Source organism: Girardinichthys multiradiatus, chromosome 3, assembly GCF_021462225.1.
Source record: "Girardinichthys multiradiatus isolate DD_20200921_A chromosome 3, DD_fGirMul_XY1, whole genome shotgun sequence".
Classification (NCBI taxonomy): domain Eukaryota; kingdom Metazoa; phylum Chordata; class Actinopteri; order Cyprinodontiformes; family Goodeidae; genus Girardinichthys; species Girardinichthys multiradiatus.
In genome coordinates, this window is record NC_061796.1 from 77,782 (window position 1) to 99,894 (window position 22,113).

At 39.9% G+C, this 22,113-nt stretch overlaps 1 protein-coding gene across 2 annotated transcripts in view; it reads left to right on the top strand.

The window, feature by feature from the left end:
- dyrk1b (dual-specificity tyrosine-(Y)-phosphorylation regulated kinase 1B) overlaps positions 1 to 22,113 on the top strand; it is an 89,527-nt gene that overhangs the window by 30,229 nt on the left and 37,185 nt on the right. The window contains exons 1-2 of one of the 2 annotated variants that reach the window (XM_047357049.1): positions 620 to 2,403; positions 21,077 to 21,243. In XM_047357049.1, coding sequence (XP_047213005.1) covers positions 2,301 to 2,403; positions 21,077 to 21,243 — 270 coding nt within the window. In that variant the 5' untranslated portion in view covers positions 620 to 2,300. Of the gene's footprint in view, positions 1 to 619; positions 2,404 to 21,076; positions 21,244 to 22,113 lie in introns of those variants that run through there. The other variant, XM_047357058.1, reaches the window with a different exon arrangement.

The following is a 22,113-nucleotide window of genomic DNA, read 5'->3' on the forward strand; positions in this document are numbered from 1 at the left end:
CTAACATAAAAACGAACGCCATTCAGTGACACAAAAGTCGGTTTTGGGGCGGGCGGTGGGGTGCTTTAAGGTTACAAAAGCATTCATGCAGAGAGCAGACTACTACATATATTTTTAGTCCAAAACTTTTCAATTTCCACTTAAGTCTATTTTAAAGAAAGAGAACCTCCTAAACTACACGTAAACTGTGTAAATGAAAACCTAATCAACGTCATATAGTAACCTTTATAGAGTTTTCTCAGAGCTGTGCTGATGATGTTGGAGTGTGAGGAAAGAAGTCGTCTATGCATGGTTGTATATAAAGTTCCAGTATATTTATCCCGCTGTTACTATAAATGGAGAGGTTTGCTCGGAGCAGACTACCGCAGCCAGAAGGGACCATACCTGCCTGTTAGCTGTGGTGTCAATGCCGCTTTATTGGTTCACATTGAAATTTGAGTTGTGTTTTGTGCGAGAATTCTGCTAATATTATTACATTTTATTTGTTGCTTGTTCGCATTTGTGTTTCATGAGTTGCCTGCTGCTAAAGCTGCTTCATATAGCGGCGCACAAACCCCTACGGTGCGCAGTGGTAGAGTCCTTTTGTAGGGTGGGAGCGCCGAATGGCAGAGGAGCACAGATTCCGTCTAAGGCGGAGCAGGGTACAGGAAACGGGCGAGAAGCATGACTCCAAATCGCCCCTGTGATGGTTTTCACCTCGAGGGAATAAAGTAACCGCCTCCGCTTTGGAGAAACACAAATATATGTGGGCACTAAGTGCAAGGAAGACCGCGGTGTTCGACAGAAGGAGGCTCGTAAAGAGGCTATCTGATGTGCTGGAGAGAAAGCTCAGGAAGTCTGGATTTGGTTTCTTTTGTTTCCCTTAACAGCTCTGACGTTTGTTTGTGAAGTTCCATGAAAATCGTGACTTTCTTGTGGATTTGTGAGATGTTTTGGTGAACTGAAAACAGCAGCAGAGTTTAGGAGACGTCACGGCACATCCCAACATACTGGAAATAAACTTTGCTCGGCTCATACATCCAGGAATACGGGTACAGTGTGCGACACCTTTTTCACGAGGATCGCGACCGTGGAAGGGAGGGGAACTCTTCGACGCTTCCCTGTGGTAGCAGCAAGTTGCATCGGATTGGTTTGTTTACACGTGTTTGTGCAACCGCCTTTCAGAGACGTACTGTTTGAAGACTACTTCTTCGGAGTCCTCCTGCGGTGTTTCAGTGTGTGACACACACACACACAGAGCTGTCTTTGAGCCGGCTTTGTCCAGCCAGCACCGCAGTGCTGTTTGGGTCATCGGATTAATCCAACCAGTAACAGAGCTCCTGCTCTGTTTAGCGACCATACTCCCAGAAAGTCCCAGTAATCAGAGCTATTTTTAGTGTAAGGGATGGGGTAAAAACAGGCAGCAGGAAATCTGACTCCCCCTTACCCTTTTCTCTTCCGAAAGCTGTTGCACTTGCACGCTCAGCCCATCTGGCAAAATGCAGGGCAAGCCTGGATAGCACTGACTTAACCTAAAGCAAGACTATTTCTCAAAAGAATAGTGAAAGAACAGCAAACTTGATCACACATCTAGTCCAGTGGTCTGCTTTTCTTTGAAAACCGTACTGTAGCCTTAGTCATGTTGAGAACTGTAGAAGAGTTGTATTCTACAGTGGACACTTAATGCCTGTTCTGGATTGATACGAAAAGATGGTTAAAGATTAACGGTATACTGTTTTAAGTCTAACCTGGACTAGATGAACATATCAGAAACATCTAGAGTCTATGCTCTTATATCTTGTTTGCTCAAACCCTTAATCACACTAGAATAGGAGAACATTGTTTTCTTGACTACCTAAAAGATAAGACACCAGCTAACTGGAAGCTCCAGCCCGCAGACAGAATGCACTAAACTGCTGAATTCACCACAAAAAGCTAAAGTTGCAAGCCAAATATTTTATTTCCTTATAGTTCCCAAACAATATATGTAGAGTGAGAGATCTATATCTATAGTGTAAATCCACATTAAACAGAGATTGCATCCTTTATATTTTTACTTCAGAGAGACAAGCTGCCTGTACACCTGTTGGTTGCCTTACAAACTAAGTCACAAACAAATTAGGAGAGGAAAAAAACAAGCCAGAGAAGAAGGTGCCTTTGGACTGGTTGGACAGTTTTCTACCATTCAAACTTCAGATGTTTAGTTGGATGTAAAGTGAACTCTGGGATTGGAAAATAGACTCCACAATCTCTGCCTGTCTGTCACAGCATTTCCATTGGCAGTATTTCTCATCTGGACTGAACATTTGCCAAGCTTTCCTATGGTTGTTACGTCATCATCAGTGGACGACAAGACTGTACCCTCTTGCAGGATGGTCCAATCAGAGCCTTGGATCACCTCAGCTCTGCTTCGTAAGAACAAAAGTTAGTACACACACAAGTAGCACGCAAACCCAGTGATGAACACCATGTTCATTTCTCTCTCCTTCAGGTCATATTTCGGTCACAGTCCAGTGCTGCCTTGTTGAGATCTTTAAATTGTGCTTTGTGTTTGAATGTTTCTGTGGTAGTGTGCCGTTTCTTAGCATAGGCTGGACTGAGGTCATTTTTGGCCATGGCAGTTTGTACCACATGTCACTGTGGTGGCCTTGGCAGGCCTTTAGTGTGTGTGTGTGTGTGGATACTGCAAGGAAGTCGACTCTTTTAAGAGTTAGATCCAATCAAAACGATTTGTACTTTGCACAGAGTGCATCATGTATGTTTGTGTGTGGAGGGATTCTAGCAGGTAACTTAAGAGAGTTAATAGTGAGGGCATGTGTGTGTTGCTGCTTCTTTGCTTGGTTACCTTTTTTAAATTATTTGTGAATATTACAAATCAGTCACAAGACATGTTTATATCACCACAAATTAACCATCAGAAAGGACAAGTATCTGATTAGCAACACTTGATGTGTTGTGAACATAACATGGATGTCCCTTCTTCAGATATGCTCCTTCTCTATTTCAAACATTCAGTACAACACTTTGACCACATCTCACCAAGAGAATCTCTTACTGTTTACCACATTTGGATCCTGTAAACAATCTCAAAATTAGGCTATTTTGATGGCCCACAGTAAAAGTCAATAAGTGGGTAATATAAAATGTTAAGTCCAATAAATATTTAAAAAAATGTGACAACCAGGTTTTGTCACATTTCACAAACATTGGTGAGCCACAGCCTAAAAGTTGATAGCTTTTTCCTGCTACACATGTCACCCATTTTAAATGTTTCAGTTCATTTTCTTCCTTCCGTACAGTGTAATTTTACAGAAAATGGAACCATTTTAAACTGTCGTTTTAAAAAGTGTTGTATGAGCCACAGATATAACATCGGTATCGGCCGGTGTTCCATTTTTAACATATCTGTATGTCTAATAGGTAAAACTGGACAGATATTAATAAGCATGTGACAGTTGTTTGGGGTGGCGGTAACAGAAACGGAGAAGCAATGTCACCAGTGTGTATACGTAGCAGACTTGGGCCATTTGTACTTATACAAGCATCATAAATAATCTTTTTAGAGGTATACACTTTAATTAAGAAACGTAATTGGTATTCATTTCTGATCTTCAGCTTCTAACTGGAACAAACCTTAGAGAAACCAGTCTCTACGTACATAAGGTTCAGTTCTGCTCAGATATCACTCACAAAGTTTTTCTGGTGATGTTATTGCAAAACTCGGTGAAGGGGAAAAATAGGGAAGATGGCTTTCATGCACTGCCGTTTTTTCGGGGTTTTTTCTTCTTTGCATAGATTGGTTAGAGCCAGTGCTTTCATGGTCCTGACCTGTACTCAATAAACCTAACCTGCTCCGGACCAGGTTAGGTTTTCAGAACAACTTACCATGGTGACAGACCCAGGTAAGAACTGAACCAGGGTTCACCCCTTTGTTCATTGGTAGAGCAAGTGCAGCAACATCAGAAGCTAAAGTTCCCTGTCCCCCTGATCAATTCCCAGCCCTGAGTCATTTGCCGCATGTCTTCCCCTTCTCTGTGGAATTTGTCTGTCCAGCTATGAATACTGAAAAGCCACTAGTGACATAAAAGACAATAAAAAAAGAACTGAAGCAGCTTTGTCATACTGCACAGAACCTGAAGTTAAACCCATAAGCCACTAATCCTGCTTTGTAGTACAGGTTTTTGTGGCCATGGTCTTACAGTATTATTGGATTAATACTTAGATACCTCGTGTTCACTGAATTAGTGTATAGGTCCTATAGGTCCTTGGTTCTAGAGAAACCCTTGTTGGCCTTCCTGAGTATTTTCAGGTCCCCCTTAGTTTGCTTATTGCTGGGAAGTTGGAGTTGAAGATGCCATCATACACCTGCTTCAACAAACCCACTGTCATCTGGACAAAACCAGCAGCACTGTGAGGATCATGTTCTTTGATTTCTCCAGTGCATTTAATACAATCCAACCTGATTTGCTTTGTCAGAAACTCCAGAAGACTCAGGTGGAGGCCTCAACAATCTCCTGGATCAAAGACTACCTGACAAACAGACCACAGTCTGTGAGACTGAAGGGTTATGAGTCTAACCAGGTAGTCAGCAGCACAGGAACACCACAGGGGACGGTACTCTCACCATTCCTTTTCACTCTGTACACCTCAGATACAAGACAGACTCCTGTCATCTGCAGAAATACTCTGATGATTCTGCAGTCGTTGGTGGATCAGAGATGGACTGGAAGATGAGTACAGGAAGGTGGTGGACCGCTTTGTGGCATGGTGTGGAAACAATCATCTCATTTTGAACGTGAATAAAACAAAGGAGATGATTGTAGATTTTAAGAGAAACAGGAATAAGTCAAAAACTATTTCTATCGTGGGAGAAGAAGTGGAGGTGGTGGAGGAGTATAAATACCTCGGTGTTCACCTGGACAACAGACTAGAGTGGAGATGCAACTGTGAAGCCATCTACAAGAAGGGACAGAGCAGACTGTACTTCTTGAGGAAGCTTAGGTCCTTTGGTGTTTGCAGCAAGATGCTGCATATCTTCTATAAGTCTGTTGTGGAGAGTGTGATCTCTTCTGTCATCATATGCTGGGGAAGCAGCATCAGAGCCAGGGACTTAAAAAAGCTCAACAAGCTGATAAAGAAGGCTGGTTCTGTTCTGGAGACTCCTCTGGAACCTCTGGAGATCATTGTGGAAAGAAGAACATTATGGAGAACCCTGAGCATCCTCTTCATGAGACTGTCCTACAGCAACAGAGTGTCTTCAGTCAGAGGCTTCTTCAGATCTGCTGTAAGTCAAACCGCTACAGGTGATCCTTCCTGCTCACAACCATCAGCATCTACAACGGTTCTTTGAAGAAACTAGGATAATACAGGTCCTTCTCAAAAAATTAGCATATTGTGATAAAGTTCATTATTTTCCATAATGTCATGATGAAAATTTAACATTCATATATTTTAGATTCATTGCACACTAACTGAAATATTTCAGGTCTTTTATTGTCTTAATACGGATGATTTTGGCATACAGCTCATGAAAACCCAAAATTCCTATCTCACAAAATTAGCATATCATTAAAAGGGTCTCTAAACGAGCTATGAACCTAATCATCTGAATCAACGAGTTAAGTCTAAACACCTGCAAAAGATTCCTGAGGCCTTTAAAACTCCCAGCCTGGTTCATCACTCAAAACCCCAATCATGGGTAAGACTGCCGACCTGACTGCTGTCCAGAAGGCCACTATTGACACCCTCAAGCAAGAGGGTAAGACACAGAAATAAATTTCTGAACGGATAGGCTGTTCCCAGAGTGCTGTATCAAGGCACCTCAGTGGGAAGTCGGTGGGAAGGAAAAGGTGTGGCAGAAAACGCTGCACAACGAGAAGAGGTGACTGGACCCTGAGGAAGATTGTGGAGAAGGGCCGATTCCAGACCTTGGGGGACCTGCGGAAGCAGTGGACTGAGTCTGGAGTAGAAACATCCAGAGCCACCGTGCACAGGCGTGTGCAGGAAATGGGCTACAGGTGCCGCATTCCCCAGATCAAGCCACTTTTGAACCAGAAACAGCGGCAGAAGCGCCTGACCTGGGCTACAGAGAAGCAGCACTGGACTGTTGCTCAATGGTCCAAAGTACTGTTTTCGGATGAAAGCAAATTCTGCATGTCATTCGGAAATCAAGGTGCTAGAGTCTGGAGGAAGACTGGGGAGAAGGAAATGCCAAAATGCCAGAAGTCCAGTGTCAAGTACCCACAGTCAGTGATGGTCTGGGGTGCCGTGTCAGCTGCTGGTGTTGGTCCACTGTGTTTTATCAAGGGCAGGGTCAATGCAGCTAGCTATCAGGAGATTTTGGAGCTTCATGCTTCCATCTGCTGAAAAGCTTTATGGAGATGAAGATTTCATTTTTTCGCACGACCTGGCACCTGCTCACAGTGCCAAAACCACTGGTAAATGGTTTACTGACCATGGTATCACTGTGCTCAATTGGCCTGCCAACTCTCCTGACCTGAACCCCATAGAGAATCTGTGGGATATTGTGAAGAGAACGTTGAGAGACTCAAGACCCAACACTCTGGATGAGCTAAAGGCCGCTATCGAAGCATCCTGGGTCTCCATAAGACCTCAGTGCCACAGGCTGATTGCCTCCATGCCACGCCGCATTGAAGCAGTCATTTCTGCCAAAGGATTCCCGACCAAGTATTGAGTGCATAACTGTACATGATTATTTGAAGGTTGACGTTTTTTGTATTAAAAACACTTTTCTTTTATTGGTCGGATGAAATATGCTAATTTTGTGAGATAGGAATTTTGGGTTTTCATGAGCTGTATGCCAAAATCATCTGTATTAAGACAATAAAAGACCTGAAATATTTCAGTTCGTGTGCAATGAATCTAAAATATATGAATGTTAAATTTTCATCATTACATTATGGAAAATAATGAACTTTATCACAATATGCTAATTTTTTTAGAAGGACCTGTATGAGCTACAACAACATTTAATATGCCTTTGGGATTAATAAAATCTATTTAAATTGGGATGCATGGTGGCGCAGTTGGCAGCACTGTTGCTGCAAGAAGGCCCTGGGATCGACTCCTGGCCGGGTTCTTTCTGCATGGAGTTTTCACCGGGTACTCTGGCTTCCCACAGTGCAAAAACATGACTGTTATGTTAACTGGCCTCTCTCCTTAGGTGTGAATGTGTGCATAGTTGTTTGTCCTGTATGTCTCGGTGTTGCCCTACGATGGACTGGCAACCTGTCCAGGGTGGACCCCGCCTCTTGCCCGTAGACTGCTGGAGATAGGCACCAGCTTCCCCCGTGACTCACTATGGAATAAGCGGTAGAAAATGACTGGATGAATTTGAATTGATTTAGAATTTTCTTCTTCTCCCTTTAGTTAAGGCCACAGGTCCTAACAAACATATAAAGCTTTCTCTCACTCCTTGTCACTTCTAGCCGTGTCATATGTTGGTGGATCAAAGAGGGAAGTTGACAAACAGTGATGCTGTGCTACAATTTGTTTCCATGTGGATGCTTTTGGTTGATTGTATAATGCCAAAATTAGTCCAGGTTGCAATGTTGGACATACAGGTGTGCAAAAATGTAATTGAAAAATTGCAGTTTTGGGTGCGGTGCTGGTGCAGCGGTAGAGCACAGCCCATGTATATAAATGCCTCGATGGGCCTTGATGCAGCTATCCACTAGTTTGAGTCCTGGCCACGGCGATCGGTGCTGCATGTCTTTCCCACTGTTCACCCCAATTCCTGTCTGCCTACTTTCAAAGATAAATGACAAAAATAAAGGCCACTAGTGCCTTTTATTTTAAATTGTTTTCTGGTAAATGGGGGTTCAGGTGCATATGTATTTCCTGGGTTTCAATCCATGCCTTATTTACATGCTCCCTTATTCACATAATAAATCCCCTTATGTTACTTGAAGTCATTGCCATTTATTCCACAGGGAAAAATGGTATTTATTGAGCAATAAGATTTCAGATTAGTGATTCTGATTTGACGTGCCATGTAAACATGAACGTGTGTGTTGAGCAGATCATTGAAAGAGGAGGCTGACAGCTTAGTTGATCTTAGGAAGCATTCATAATGTGGGATAAAAAAGCCAGGGTGAAATATCTTGGGGTTAACTGCATCAATGGAACCCTTCTAGTTCCATAAAGCCCACATGCCGTCATGTGTGAAACCTTTGTTGTTTTGACTCATGAACACACATGAGCATAATTAGTGCACCATGCAAGGTGTGTGTGCATGTTTATCTGCAGTCTCCACAGGCATTTATGATGAATAATGCCTGGATTTATAGAAATGCTTTACCAGTTGGATACTTTCTTTGGGTGTATTGGTGTTTACTTGACAAAGTGAGATTTTTAGAAAGCTTGACTTTGCTACCAGCTTTCTGTGCTAGAAACCACAGTAGAGCCATTTTTCATTTGCTTTGACCATTTAACATTGAGCATGTGCAGCAAAATGTAATAACTCCAAGGAAATAGTAACAGTGTTACAAACAACACAAGGTTCATTTGGGTAAAGAAAATAAACAAGGGCATTTCTCAGGATCCATTAGTATGTTGATCCGTGGTTATAGTGGATGTTAACATCTGCTGGAGTACGTTTTGTTTTTGCAAAACATATGAACCAGAGGGAAAATATCTCTACTAATGTTGAAAAAAAAATACACACATAAATGTGTTCTCATAGGGAAATGGTCCTTGGTAACATGAAGGCTGCAGCCATTCTTTGTTCGGAAATTTGCAGTGTAATGATTAAGTTCAGGTCCAGTTCTTGACTTTTTGAGAATTAGATCTTACATAAACAATATGATAACAAAAATATGAATAAAATGATTTGGTCATATTCTGCTTTGCAAGTATACTATGATTTGCTTTCTAAATTGCAAAAAAAAAAATAAGTGTGTTACTAGACTACATTTCTTCTTACTGATTTTAGTATCGGCCAAAATGTCCCCTGAACCTCAATAAATGAACACACTTCACCACAATTTTAGGTTGTTTTCTGCCATTGCCCAAATGAAGCAACATATCATACAGTAAGTTGTCAGTTATAGTGGCACCTTTGTGCCCACTGCCTCCTACTTAAGATCAAAGTTTAAAACAGTGTCAGTATTTCATTTTGGATTGGTCTAGTTAAACAAATCAAAAATACCACAGGCTGTTTTTTTAATCTTATTTTTTGATTTGCATTAACTTGAGACCCAGAGAAACACAGAGAGAAGGCCATGTAAGCCATGAAGAAACATATCTGAAGCAGATGTGAGAAAAACAGATTTTGTAAAAATGTAAACATTTCTACATGCTTTTTTGGTTAAAAATATTTCCATGCAGGCGCAGCGCTAGTGGTGTAGGGGGTTGAGCAAGCGACCCATATACAGAGTATATACCCCGTATATGGATTCAAGTCCCGGCCCCCATTTGCCGCATGTCTTCTCCTCTCTCTCTGCCCCCATTTCCTGGCTAACTACTGTCAAAAAAAATACTAGGAAAATTAAAGGCTGCTTGTGCTGCAAAAAAAAAATCTTAAAACAAAAAAACATTTCCATGTATACAAAGATTTTATATTTATTCCGTTTTGACAAGTTAGATTATGTTGTTTAAAGGTTTTAGTTCTGAGCAGATCTCACAAGATGTGGCTATGGTAAATGGCTTTTGTGATCTAAAATGAATGTTTCTGTTATTTCACATTTTCTAACTATTTTTCAGTTTCTCTATTTAAGGTCATTTTTAATAAACCTTTTATTTTGTGAAATGAGTCTGAGGAACATCGATAAAACATGAAGATTTTTCTGTTGGTATTTCAGCATTTATAAAGAGACAGTTTTCATGTTTAAACACCGCTAGCTTTATTCACTCCTCTCTCAAACCCGACGTCTTTTCTGGCTTGATGGTGGCTGTTAATGTCATCAAAAGGTGTCTCTTTATTCTTGAGATGCTGGTGGTCTGGGTGGGAACACGTATTTTGATTTTCAAATACTCATCCAAATTTCTGAAGATTTACATGTGATTATTGTTTGAAAAATACATTTAATATTAGATTATATATTTTTAAAACATTGGCTAATGTAACTAAGAAATGGTTGTTTAACTGTTCTTGTATAGGGGCCTTTATAAACTGCATACACCCCACCCCTAGCTGGTGTTTGGGGATTTTTCCTGTTGGTTGATCAGTTCCTGACATCATCTGCACACTTAAGTTGGAGAAAACTTGGACTGAGAAATACCCATTTAAAACACGCAAAGCATCTTGTTCATGTGATTGTCTATGATGGCAACAATATATTGGCAATATATTGAGAAATAAAACTTTGTTGTTGCAGCTTGCTTCACTTTGTAATCCTGACAAAATAAAAAATTGTAGCAGTGTTTGAGATATTATTTATTTGTATATTAATGCTCCACTGTTTTTCTCAACATCTGTGTGTGAAAGAAAGAAGCTTGTCATACGTATACTCTCAAAAGTATTGGGTCACCACCAAATCAATAACTTCTGGTGTTCCAGTATATACTGTTGTTTTGTTAATTTTTATTTACACACATATACTAATCATAATCAGAGTGTGAAATTTATATATTATGAAACCTTAAAATTTACTTTATTTTGAAAAACCAACACCACCGACTCCTTCCTGCTGCTACAGTTATTCCTAGAGGGAGAAGAAAGAATTCCACATCCACATCCTCCGTTCCTGCTCTGTTCCGACTGACGGAGCAACTCCGTTGTTATGTTAATTAATGAGAACGGTTCCACATTCTCCGTGACAACGCTGAACGTCACTGTTGACGTACCCGCTGTGCCCCATTCTCTGTCAAATTATGGAACAACTCCAATTTTCTGTTCCATAACTAATACAAACAAATAAGAAATTCTAATTTAAATTTGGTCCTTTATGAAACATGTTTTTTTCTTTCAGATCTGCATTCATATCTGAAATACATCCTATTTTTGTTTTATGTCCAATTGAGATCTACATCCAGCTATAGATCAGGAGTCATGTACTGTGTACAGTGCTTTAAAAAAGGATTTGCTCCTTACAGATTTCTTCTGTTTTGCTTTTTTTTATAACACTTTACAGATCAGTAAACATGTTTTAATTAACTGAAAAGAGTAAACATTACATAATATAAAATTGCACTTTTCAAATGATGAGTTTTCAAGTTTATTTAGGAAAATGCTGCCCAGACCAACCTGGTCATATGTGAAATTCCCATGTTAACCAAATAACTGGTTAACATCAATTGTTAGCAATAACTGGCACTTTACACCACTGTGGAGGATTTCGGCCCAATCTTCTTTGCAGAATTTAATGATTTTTCAAGCATAAATAGCCTGGTTAGGCCACCTCATCACAATCAGATTTAAGTCCACACTTTGAAGATTTTGGTGTGACCCAGTCATTGTTTTATGAGCTATTCAGAGGATCATTGTCCTGGATAACCCAAGTGCTTAATGTTCAGGGACTGATTGCTGGATATTCCCCTTTAGGATTTTCTGCTACCTGGCAGATTTAATGGTTCCATTAAGTTGTCCAGGTCCTGAAGCTGCAGAGCAGCCCCATCACACTACCAACACTATGGTTAAATGAACGCTTGTTGCCTTACCAGATACTAGCCAGCCAATCATTTTCTATACTGGTGCCTATCTCCAGCAGTCTATGGCCGGGAGGCGTGGTCCACCCAGTACCCAGTCCATCGGAGGGCAACACACAAACAACCAAGCCCACACCCATTCACACACCTAAGGGCGATTTAGAGAGACCAATTAGCCTAACAGGCATGTCTTTGGACTGTTGGAGGAAGCCGGAGTACCCGGTGAGAACCCACGCATGCACGGGGAGAACATGCAAACTCCATGCACACTCCATGAACACTAATCTTAACTGGGGCAAGTGAGGCCTGCACAGCCTTCAGTGTAGGTCTTGGTTCTTATGTGGCCTCCTGGATGAGGCCTCATACTAGATTACATTTCTTCTTACTGATTTTAGTATCGGCCAAAATGTCCCTTGAACTGTTGGAGTCTTTTTTTGTAGGCCAGGTTCACCACTGTCCCATGTGTTCTCCATTTGTGGATAATAGTTCTCATTGTTATTGGCTTGAGTCCCAAAGCCTTAGAAAGAGTTTCGTAACCCCTCCAGACAGATAGATATCACTAGCTTTGTTTCTCATATTTTTTTGGATTTCTTTAGATCACAACATGATTTTAGCCCTCTTGTTGTCAGATGGGATTCTATTTCAGTGCTTTATTGATTTCACGGGTTTTTTAGTAATTAGGCCTCAGTGTGGCTCATAAAATGATTTTTTTTTTAAATGTCATTAATCACAGTTAATTCCTGATTTATGAAAGGTAGATGGAGTGATCACCCTTTCACATGGGGACAGTTTTGTCTGGAGAGCTATTTTATTTTTAAAAACTGGATAATGTATTTTACTCAGGTGATCTTTCTGTGATAGTGAAACTTGTTTTAATATCACATTGAAGTGTGACACCAAGGCAAACACTGAAGTAATCTGTAAAGGGACTGTATGTGTGATTCGTCTGTATCTTTGGAGTCTTATTTGTGTTTAAGTTTAAGTGATGAACATAGGGACCTAGTGATCATGTCTCATGATTTTCTGAAAAGCAAAATAGTTCTCAAATGTCATTTTAACATTAATGCACATCTAAAGGGGGCATATGCTTTTAAATCCTTCCTTTTCACCCTTAAATCATTAATTTGTGGTCTATATGAATTGGAACTGCTTTGGTCTGAATCTCTTTAAATGCCGTTGAGGAGCATCACACCCCACACCCCTACAGGTCAAAGAGCATTCAAGTCCACCCTGTTTGGCCATTTTTGTAATTTGATAACAGAGATACAGTTATCTAGCAGTGCAGAAACAAGATAAAAACTGCAAAAACAATAGAAAACTGTTAATGTAATAAATATATTCAAAACACGCAGAACGTTTCTGTCCTCAAGGAGCTAAAAGCAGCACACAGTGCTAACAGCAGCAGAAGGCACAATGCTATTGCTATCAAAACAATGGCCAAGCCATCATATCAACACACGATAAATTCATGTCTAAAATAAAGTTTGTTGTCATTTTCGCGTTATTTTTAGCTTTGGCATACATGAGCTTGGACTACAAAATCACAACGAGAAAGAAAAATTGCGGATACACAAAATTGGTCTTGACCTTGTTTAGCTGTTGCATGGCACATATTAAACAAATGGATGGATGTCTGAACACAGCACAAAGTTTTCTACTTTGGGTTTGGAAGCCCCTTTAGTGCTGTAATGGCTGCAGTTTTTTAGTCCCACTGTTGGTGTCTTGGTGGTGGAAACAGCTGGTGCTAGTGCCAGAAACTTTGTCGTGGCTTTTTATTTCCAAACCAAAATAATTCCAAGAAAAAAGCCATGGGTGGCAACAGGTGGTTTAGTTTTTTGAACACACTTCCGACTTGATTGTTTAAAAAATATGTTCTTTATTTCTTGCAAAAAACAACAAAAAAATTCTTCCAACTTAGATGTAAACGAAAGTTAACTTAATCTTATCTGACAAGGTCAAGAAAGTGGTCAAAAAATCATTGCAATAAACATCCCGTCGACCCAGCAGACATTTGACAAACAAAAGGACCTTCACCACGACCCACCCCGGTGTGTTATTAATCTCTTAAATTAATGGGAGGGTTTAAAAATTACCCAAGTAATCATAATAATTCCAAACAATCTGAAGTATATTCTAACCACCTTAAAACTAAAATACAACTTGTGATTTACAAAAATTCAACATAAATGGCCAGAACAAACTTGTTTGATGGAAAGGACCCCCTGTTGCCCTCTTTTGTCGATCAGGACTTTGTTTTTGCATTACGAATGATTTTCCAGACTGAGTCCCAGCAGGCCTTTATCTGCAAAAACAAAGTTGATTTGGGGCTTAGATCCACTTTAAAGTAGTTCATGTGGACAGCTAATCACATAGGTTGGTAAGACAGCATAGGCGCAACAAAAACCCACATTTATTTCATTTGCACTCTAATAAAGTATGTTCCTTTTCTGGTCCTGCCCATTTTCATGTTCTAGAAGTTATTTTGTAGTCTGTTTCAATGTGTGGACAACTTCTATCCCCAAGGCAAATCACTCTGTAGTTCCTTCATTATCAAATATTTTATGGTTCTACTTACAATGTAGACACATTGTCAGCCAATACTTTCTCATCATCCAGAGCACCTGACTTAAATAAGCATTCAGAAAGGTTATTGCCACAGAATAATAGCATACTTTCTCCAGCTTAGACTGGTATTTCTTACTGTGTTCACTGAAAATATGTTTCATCATGCAAAGATTTTCTCTGAGTGAAACTTTGATGTAAACACATTTAAGACCTTTTAGGAGTCATCAACTCAGAAGAATCCACAATAATTCTACTTTTTCTTAAGAATAATCTTTTTATGTTTCTTTAGTTGCATTGTCGTTGTAGCATAAGATGGTCTTTATATAATCTGTATTACTCAACCACCATTTTGACTACAGATTTGTATTTGCATTCCACTGAAATAAACCTTCAAAGCAACATTGCACAACTGTTTATTCCTATAGGTGGTTTCTTGAAAATACAGCTAGCAATCAGCTTTTTATGAGCACTTCTTTCTGCCTGTACAATTTCTTGCTGTGTTGCTTGGAATGACTATTCTGTGTTGCTCTTAATTATGTATTATCACTGTGCAACAATACAAATGAATTGAAAAAAGACAATATGTCCCATACAGCATTGTACTTTTATATATACCTATAAAATTGGGCAAAGGTCTGGAGAGCAGAAAGACTGAAGCCATCAGAGGATGGGTGGAAAATACAAGCTAGATCAAAACAGGAGAAATAGAGGTAGAGAATGGGAAGGATGGGGGAGGAGAGGGTTGCTGGTAGGATGGGTTGAGTTGCTAGGGTATGTTAGACTGTTGCTGAGAGCCAGGCCTGCTATTGGAAGCTGCTTTCTTAGCAGGAGAGAAGCAGTGAAAAGGGAGAAGTAGCTAATGAGTATTGTGGCCTGGTTGCTGAGACAGCACCAGGTTTATTTATAGAGTGATGGCTAGTCAGTCCTTAGATACTAACAACGAATCAGCTGTCAGAGAAGGAGGTGCGTTTAACCAATGGCAGCGCAGGAAGAGGCATGCCAGTTTGAGGAAGTGCTGTGAATGTGCCTCAGTCTCTTAAAGAGACAGTCCAAATTTCTCAGTACTAGGCAGACATTCTCTCTCTCACTCGCTTTCTTCACCATGAATGTCTCCAAACAGAGATTACTTTCTTTGCCATATTATACAGCTGAACACATGTAAGAACTCCTGGTATGAGAGTTTTTATGTTGATAAACAGATTGCTGTGTAGCCAAGCAGCCAGATTTCTCTGCAGCTTAATAGGTCTGCTATGGGAGCAAACTGCATACAGAGGCCAGCTTTCTAAATAACTTCAAAATACAGTCTAAACTGACACTGAAATCTTATTTACAACATTTCAAATGTCTGTTGTTGATATACTTTTTTTATTATAAGTTTTTCTTTATTACTTTCATATACCTTTAACCTATATTTGGAGGCCTTTGCTTTTAGTTCCTGTGCAGGTTCAAGTGTAAGAGAAAGGGGAGAAGCAGAGAAAAATGCCCCAAATCCAAACAACATCAGCTTGTGGAGACAAACTGTGAGCAAAAACCAGTTAGCATTAAGCTTCTGGATTCTGGATATGCAGTGCCTTTTAAAAAAGGCCACTACTTTTATTTTCTCCAACTATGGTGCCTTGAAAACTCGCAATATAATTTAATTTGTATGTATTGGTGTACAGGTAAATCAGCCAATTGATTGGGACCTGTTGGAGTTGGCACATATCTAAAATGTGCGTGAAAACCAGACCCTGAGGACTGGAGTTTGATATCCCTTTGCAAGACAATTCCATGGCATTAAGATGAGGTCCATTCAATCAGTGTTGCTTTAGCACTCTTCACAGGTTTCTGTTCTGTCAAAGCTTTCCGTTATCGGATGCTGTGCAGCTGGAAGTATTTTTGCTGATACTTTTTACTTTTGGACTTTTGTTATGATGCGTCACCATGGCAATAGGGTGTTTTTTTTTTTTAAACTGGGAGCAGCTTAATAATATTCCTAAAGCTCAAATAAAATTTCAGCTACAACCCCAAATCCCTGATGAGTCGAGAAAGAGGCCCCTTTGTTGCAGAGCAGGAGCAAGGAGAAGAGAGAGAAGGAGGAAGTTCAAACCATCTCTTCCATTCATTATGATGGGCAATGTGAGATCGTTGAGAAACTATTTGGATGAACCAGGCGTTCTGACCATACAAGCAGACATGGATTTAGAGAGGAGCGGCAAACGCAAAGGATGTAGACTAGCACTACTTGTAAACAACATATGGTGTCAACTAGGACATGTTACTGTGAAGTGTTGTCTCTGCAACCCAGATATTGAACTGTTAGCAGTATGTTTTCGTCCATATTATTTACCCAAAACGTTCATCAGTGTTATTTTGGTAAAAGTATACGTTCCACCATTAGCTTTTGCCAACACTGCATGTGATGCCATCAGCTCAGTTGCTGCTAAGTTACAGACACAACACCCCAATGCGTTTGTGGCAATATCAGGTAAATTTAACCATGCTTCACTCTCTGCTACACTTTCAACGTTTCAACAATTTAACTGCTGCTCTACCAGAGGAAACAAAATGTTGGATTATTTTATGCAAATGTCAAGGACTCATACATCTCTAAAGCAAGACCTCCTCTAGGCAAATCGGATCGCAGTCCTTTTTTTCTCTGCTCAAAATATAAGCCTTTTGTTCAGAGGCAACCTCTAATAAACAGAACTGTGAGAAGATGGTCACAGGAAGCTGAAGAACCCCTGCAAGGTTGCTCTGAGACTACAGACTGGGACGCACTGTTAAATCCACATGGAGAGGACATTAATGCCATGACTGAGTGTGTGACTGACTATATAAACCTTTGTGTGGATAACACCATCCCCATCAGAATGGTGAGAGGCTTCCCCAGTAACAAACCCTAGATGACCAGTGACCTGAAGAACCTGCTTAACAAGAAAAAAAGAGCCTTCAGAGAGGGAGACAGAATTATTGAGGAGTATACTAAGCAACTTAAACTCAAGATTAGAGACAGCAAGAAGGTGGTTCAACAAACCCACTGTCATCTGGACAAAGCCAGCAGCACTGTGAATATCATGTTGTTTGATTTCGCCAGAACATTCAACGCAATTCAAACTGTTTGCTTTGTCAGAAACTCCAGAAGACTCAGGTGGAGGCCTCAACAATCTCCTGGATCAAAGACTACCTGACAAACAGACCTCAGTTTGTGAGACTGAAGGGTTGTGAGTCTAACCAGGTAGTCAGCAGCACAGGAGCACCACAGGGGACTGTACTCTCACCATTCCTTTTCACTCTGTACACCTCAGACTTCCAGTACAAGACAGACTCCTGTCATCTGCAGAAATACTCGGATGATTCTGCAGTTGTGGGGTGGATCAGGGATGGACAAGAAGATGAGTACAGGAAGGTGGGGGTCCACTTTGTTGCATGGTGTGGAAACAATCATCTCATTTTGAACGTGACTAAAACAAAGGAGATGATTGTAGATTTTAAGAGAAACAGGAATAAGTCAAAAACTATTTATATCATGGGAGAAGAAGTGGAGGTGGTGGAGGAGTATAAATACCTCTGTGTTCACCTGGACAACAGACTAGAGTGGAGATGCAACTGTGAAGCCATCTACAAGAAGGGACAGAGCAGACTGTACTTCTTGAGGAAGCTTAGGTCCTTTGGTGTTTGCAGCAAGATGCTGCTTGCTTTATTGTGCCCACTATTATTATCCTTCCTCTTCTGTGTGTTACACTTTCACTAAGATAATCTCTTTAGTGTAGATCCAAAACTAATCCAAAATTAACCCTAATACAAGCATGATGTGCTTGTATTAGGGTTAAATTACGGGATCCATTTATTGTTTGTGTCAGGACCTTTATTATTTTTGCTGCACTATTGGCCTTTATGTTTCTCTTGGTGAACTGAAAGGGTTGACAGAGCAGTGGAAGACGTGCAGCAATGGTCAACAGGCCGAGACTCGAATCCATGATGGCTGCATCGCGGACTAAGGCCTTTGTTAATGGGTTGCACGCTCATGATTTGTCTATAAATTGCAGATGTTTCCCCCACATTTCCACTGCTGATTGAATTTATCAGTGTTTCTTTCACACACCTGCATATTTCTAATCGATTTTACGATATGTTATATATTTCTGCAGGCAGTGTAAAGACACCACTCTTCATATGATTCTCCATATCTTTAAGTTTAGGGATCCATTTCTTCAGCCATCTACATGTGGCTTCTTCCTGCCCATTGTAAATCTTCCTGTCAGTAGGTGAGCTGTAATACGAGCTGTACACCAGGCCCCACATGTCCTGTTTTGGCTGCTTGCTCGCTGACCCCTTTTCAGAGTTTCAGTAGGTGCTTAGCCTTAGATGCTTTTATTTAACCTTCATCCATTCTGCTGTTGTGAAAAAACAGCTGTGTTTGACCCAGTCAATCCTTTTCCTGCTGTTTGTGCACACCTGCACTATTAACCTATTCTGAATTAGAAACTGCCTGTTTTGATAATCGGGACCCAAGAAGGGTCATATTGCCCGTAACCAATAATCACACAGTATAGATTGTGAGGTAGACATGTAAACATCTACGTAAAAGGTATATGATATTAAGTCATACAACATTGGAGTAATGTCTCAGGAAAGTTGTAGTAAAAACATTGCTGTCAATGTAAATGTGACCAGTGTTTATGAGTCATAGTTTGGCTATTGAAATAATTGTTTCATTAAGAAAATTAAGATTTTTTTATTATTCTGATCTAATCTGATAATTCAACATCAGAAACAATATATAGCCAACAAAGTCAAACGTCAACCTAAGCCAGTGTCTTAATAACCATATGTAGATTAAACGTTTTGTCAAAAGTCAGTGTAATCTGCAGAAGTGCAGTGAAACTTCTTAGGTTGCAATGTGTTGATCAGAACGTCAACACTACATTCAGTAAAATTCAGTCTGAGAAGTTCACACTTGCCATGTAATGAATGCGTCACTCATTTTTGGTGGGAGCTAATATTATCTGAAACATAGTTTAAATTCAGTTCACAGAGTCATCAGCAGAACTGCAGTGGTTCATACTGTAAAACAATGTTTTTCTGTGTGTGATGAGATCGATTTGGGTGCCGGAAGTTGCCATTCAGAAAAACACAAGTTGGTTATATTATAAGTACAAAAAAAGCAACAGCTGTTTCTCATCAAGTTATTTACATTCTGTAAGTCCTTTACTAACATTTAATGTCCTTAGAAATGAGGTTTGTATCCTTTCTCTTTAGTTTTTTCTCTTTTAGATTTTTAAGCCCTGTCTTCCTGGTCCAGATATTTTTTTAAATGTTTGAAAAGGTCTTTGACTACATGGTTTCTGGTATTACAATCAAAACAGGACCGTACAGCAATACCTGTGCTGCACCACTAAAAGGCAGTAATGTTGAGATGATCCACATAACAATTCAAAAGAACAATATGTGCATGGTTAAGGCATCTCGAGACTAAGTGTTCTCCCACAGCAGTAGTAGCTAGCTAGTGTTTTCTTTTCCACTGTTTAGCCTTTCCTCTCAGTTAAGTTAGCTTTGGAGTCGGAGCATAGCGTCTCACGTGAGGAAAACCCTAAAATGTGTTTTTTGCACAGAAAGGAGAAGGCAGTCTCTTCATTATTGTTTCGATTAGTCTCCGGATAACCTGCCAATACAAATAAACCACCAACTGAATTTTAGAAAATCTTCACTTTGGAAAGCTTTTTTATTTTGTTTTTACAATCTCAGTGTTTCTTACGTGGTTGCAGCAGAAAGTCTCAGTTTTCTAAAATATCTGTAAAAGTGTGGACAGGATCTGGATGCGCTAGATTATGTTTACATATGTATTTTAATAACATGGTCCAAATAAATCCATGTCAGGATTGTTACTAAAGGATGTAACCTTATGAACTGTCCATTGCTAAATTGCAGAGGAGAGATGCTCACTGGGAATAAAACATAAATGCACAAACAGTTTTTTCTGTATTTCTGACTGTGCTGTTGGACTGATCACTGACGACATTCTTCATAAGGTGGTTATTTTAGTGTGTAAATTCATTCCCACAAAACTAATGCTATATGAAACAATCGATAAGTAAAAATCGCAGTGCAAAGTTGCCGCAAAGATACTAGTTGTGATATAAGGCTTTGGTATTGTAATGCTGTATTTTATTTATTTCAGAAAATTGTATCATCCTGTGAAATGAGCTGTCTTCTTTTAGAGAAACTTGTTTGTGGACATTTAAAAATGTAGAAAATTCCCAAATGGAAACTCTTCGAGGATTTAAAATGAATAAAAACACAGACTAGTTAGAAGGGCATTGTAAACAACACCATGCATAGAAATATTTCCAACGCGTAATAAGAAAACCTTAATGATGAAATCTGGCCTAACTTCTGTTGGACTGTCTTCTATAATGTTTCAGAACAAATATAACCTTTACCTGTTGGAACCTTTCTTTACCACCACTCTCCATCACCTTAGTATCTTTTTGCCACTAAACATATACGTCAGCTCTAAGCTTTAAGGACAATTACAGTCCTACCAACTGTTAAAAAATATTGTTGATATGAAGGTGGACATATAATATCCTAGCAAGTATTGCATCCATGACATCTTTTGCGACTGTAATGTTGCATAAATTTCTAAGTTTCAGCTACTGGTTTATAATGTCATCAGTTTTTCTAAATTTGGAAATCAAAATTTTAACTTGTCAGGAATTCTTTGCCTGTTTTGTTTTTTCATGACAAATTCCTTCTTGTTTCTCCAAATCATCTCCAGTGTTTCTGATTACGAACTCAGCCTTAAAGATACTTTTGATTACTGATACAAACTAGGGATTTCAGGGATCAATAAGAATTGTTTAATGTGCATGTTGTTTAAACACAACATGCACATTAAAAGCACAAAGAAAAAAAATGCAGCTTTCACTCTTTCTTTCCACAGGTGCAAGCAGCTCAGGATGTCCACCCACCTCCTCCTCCTCCTCCTCCACCTCCTCCTCCTCCTCCACTGCCCAGGGCTTCTCCCTCGCTGAGCCAGCCATGACCAGCCAGCACACACACACACACCCCTCCTTCAGCTCCATCCACTCCATGGCCGAGCAGCAGCAGGTAACACACACCCATTCCTGTGATCAGCTTGATTGTAGATCCCCTGAACCATCTCTAATAACAAAGTTCCTCATGGCTAAGTTTAAAATGATGTTTACTTCCTACATTCAATTCCATTCAGTTTTATTTATATAGCGCCAATTCACAACACATGTTGTCTCAAGGTTCTTCACAACAGTCAGGTTCATACATTCCTATTAATCGTAACCATTGAACAGTTCAGTCAGATTCAGTTATTTATTCAAATTGGATAAAAAGTTTTTCTATCTAAGGAAACCCAGCAGATTGCATCCAGTCAGTGACTTGCAGCATTCACTCCTCCTGGATGAGCATGTAGAGACAGTGGACAGTCACTGGCGTTGACTTTGCAGCAATCCCTCATACTGAGCATGCATGTAGCGACAGTGGAGAGGAAAAACTCCCTTTTAACAGGAAGAAACCTCCAGCAGAACCAGAACCAGGCTCAGTGTGAGCGGCCACGACAAACTGGAGGTTAGAGAGAACAGAGCAGAGAAACAGAGAGATGTTTTTGGAAGTTCATAAAACTGGTAATAAACGTTAGCAGAACTTTTTGGCCTTTTTTCTAAACATGTTTTGGAGTCCAACATCAGGGATATAATAAGCCAGAATTCTACGCTGCTCTTTATTACATAAACATTTAAATTTGACCTCTAATGAATGTCCCATTCAGTACAGGACAGATGGACCTTCATTCCATCTCTCTGTCCAGTTGATAATGTGCAGAAATAAAATTCAATTTGTTACACCTTTAAGTCAGCAGCAGTCCCACAGCCAAATAACTGTGTCAATGTGTGTGTGTAAGGGTAGCTGTATTGATTGGACCCTTTCTCCAATCACCAGTCCCACTGA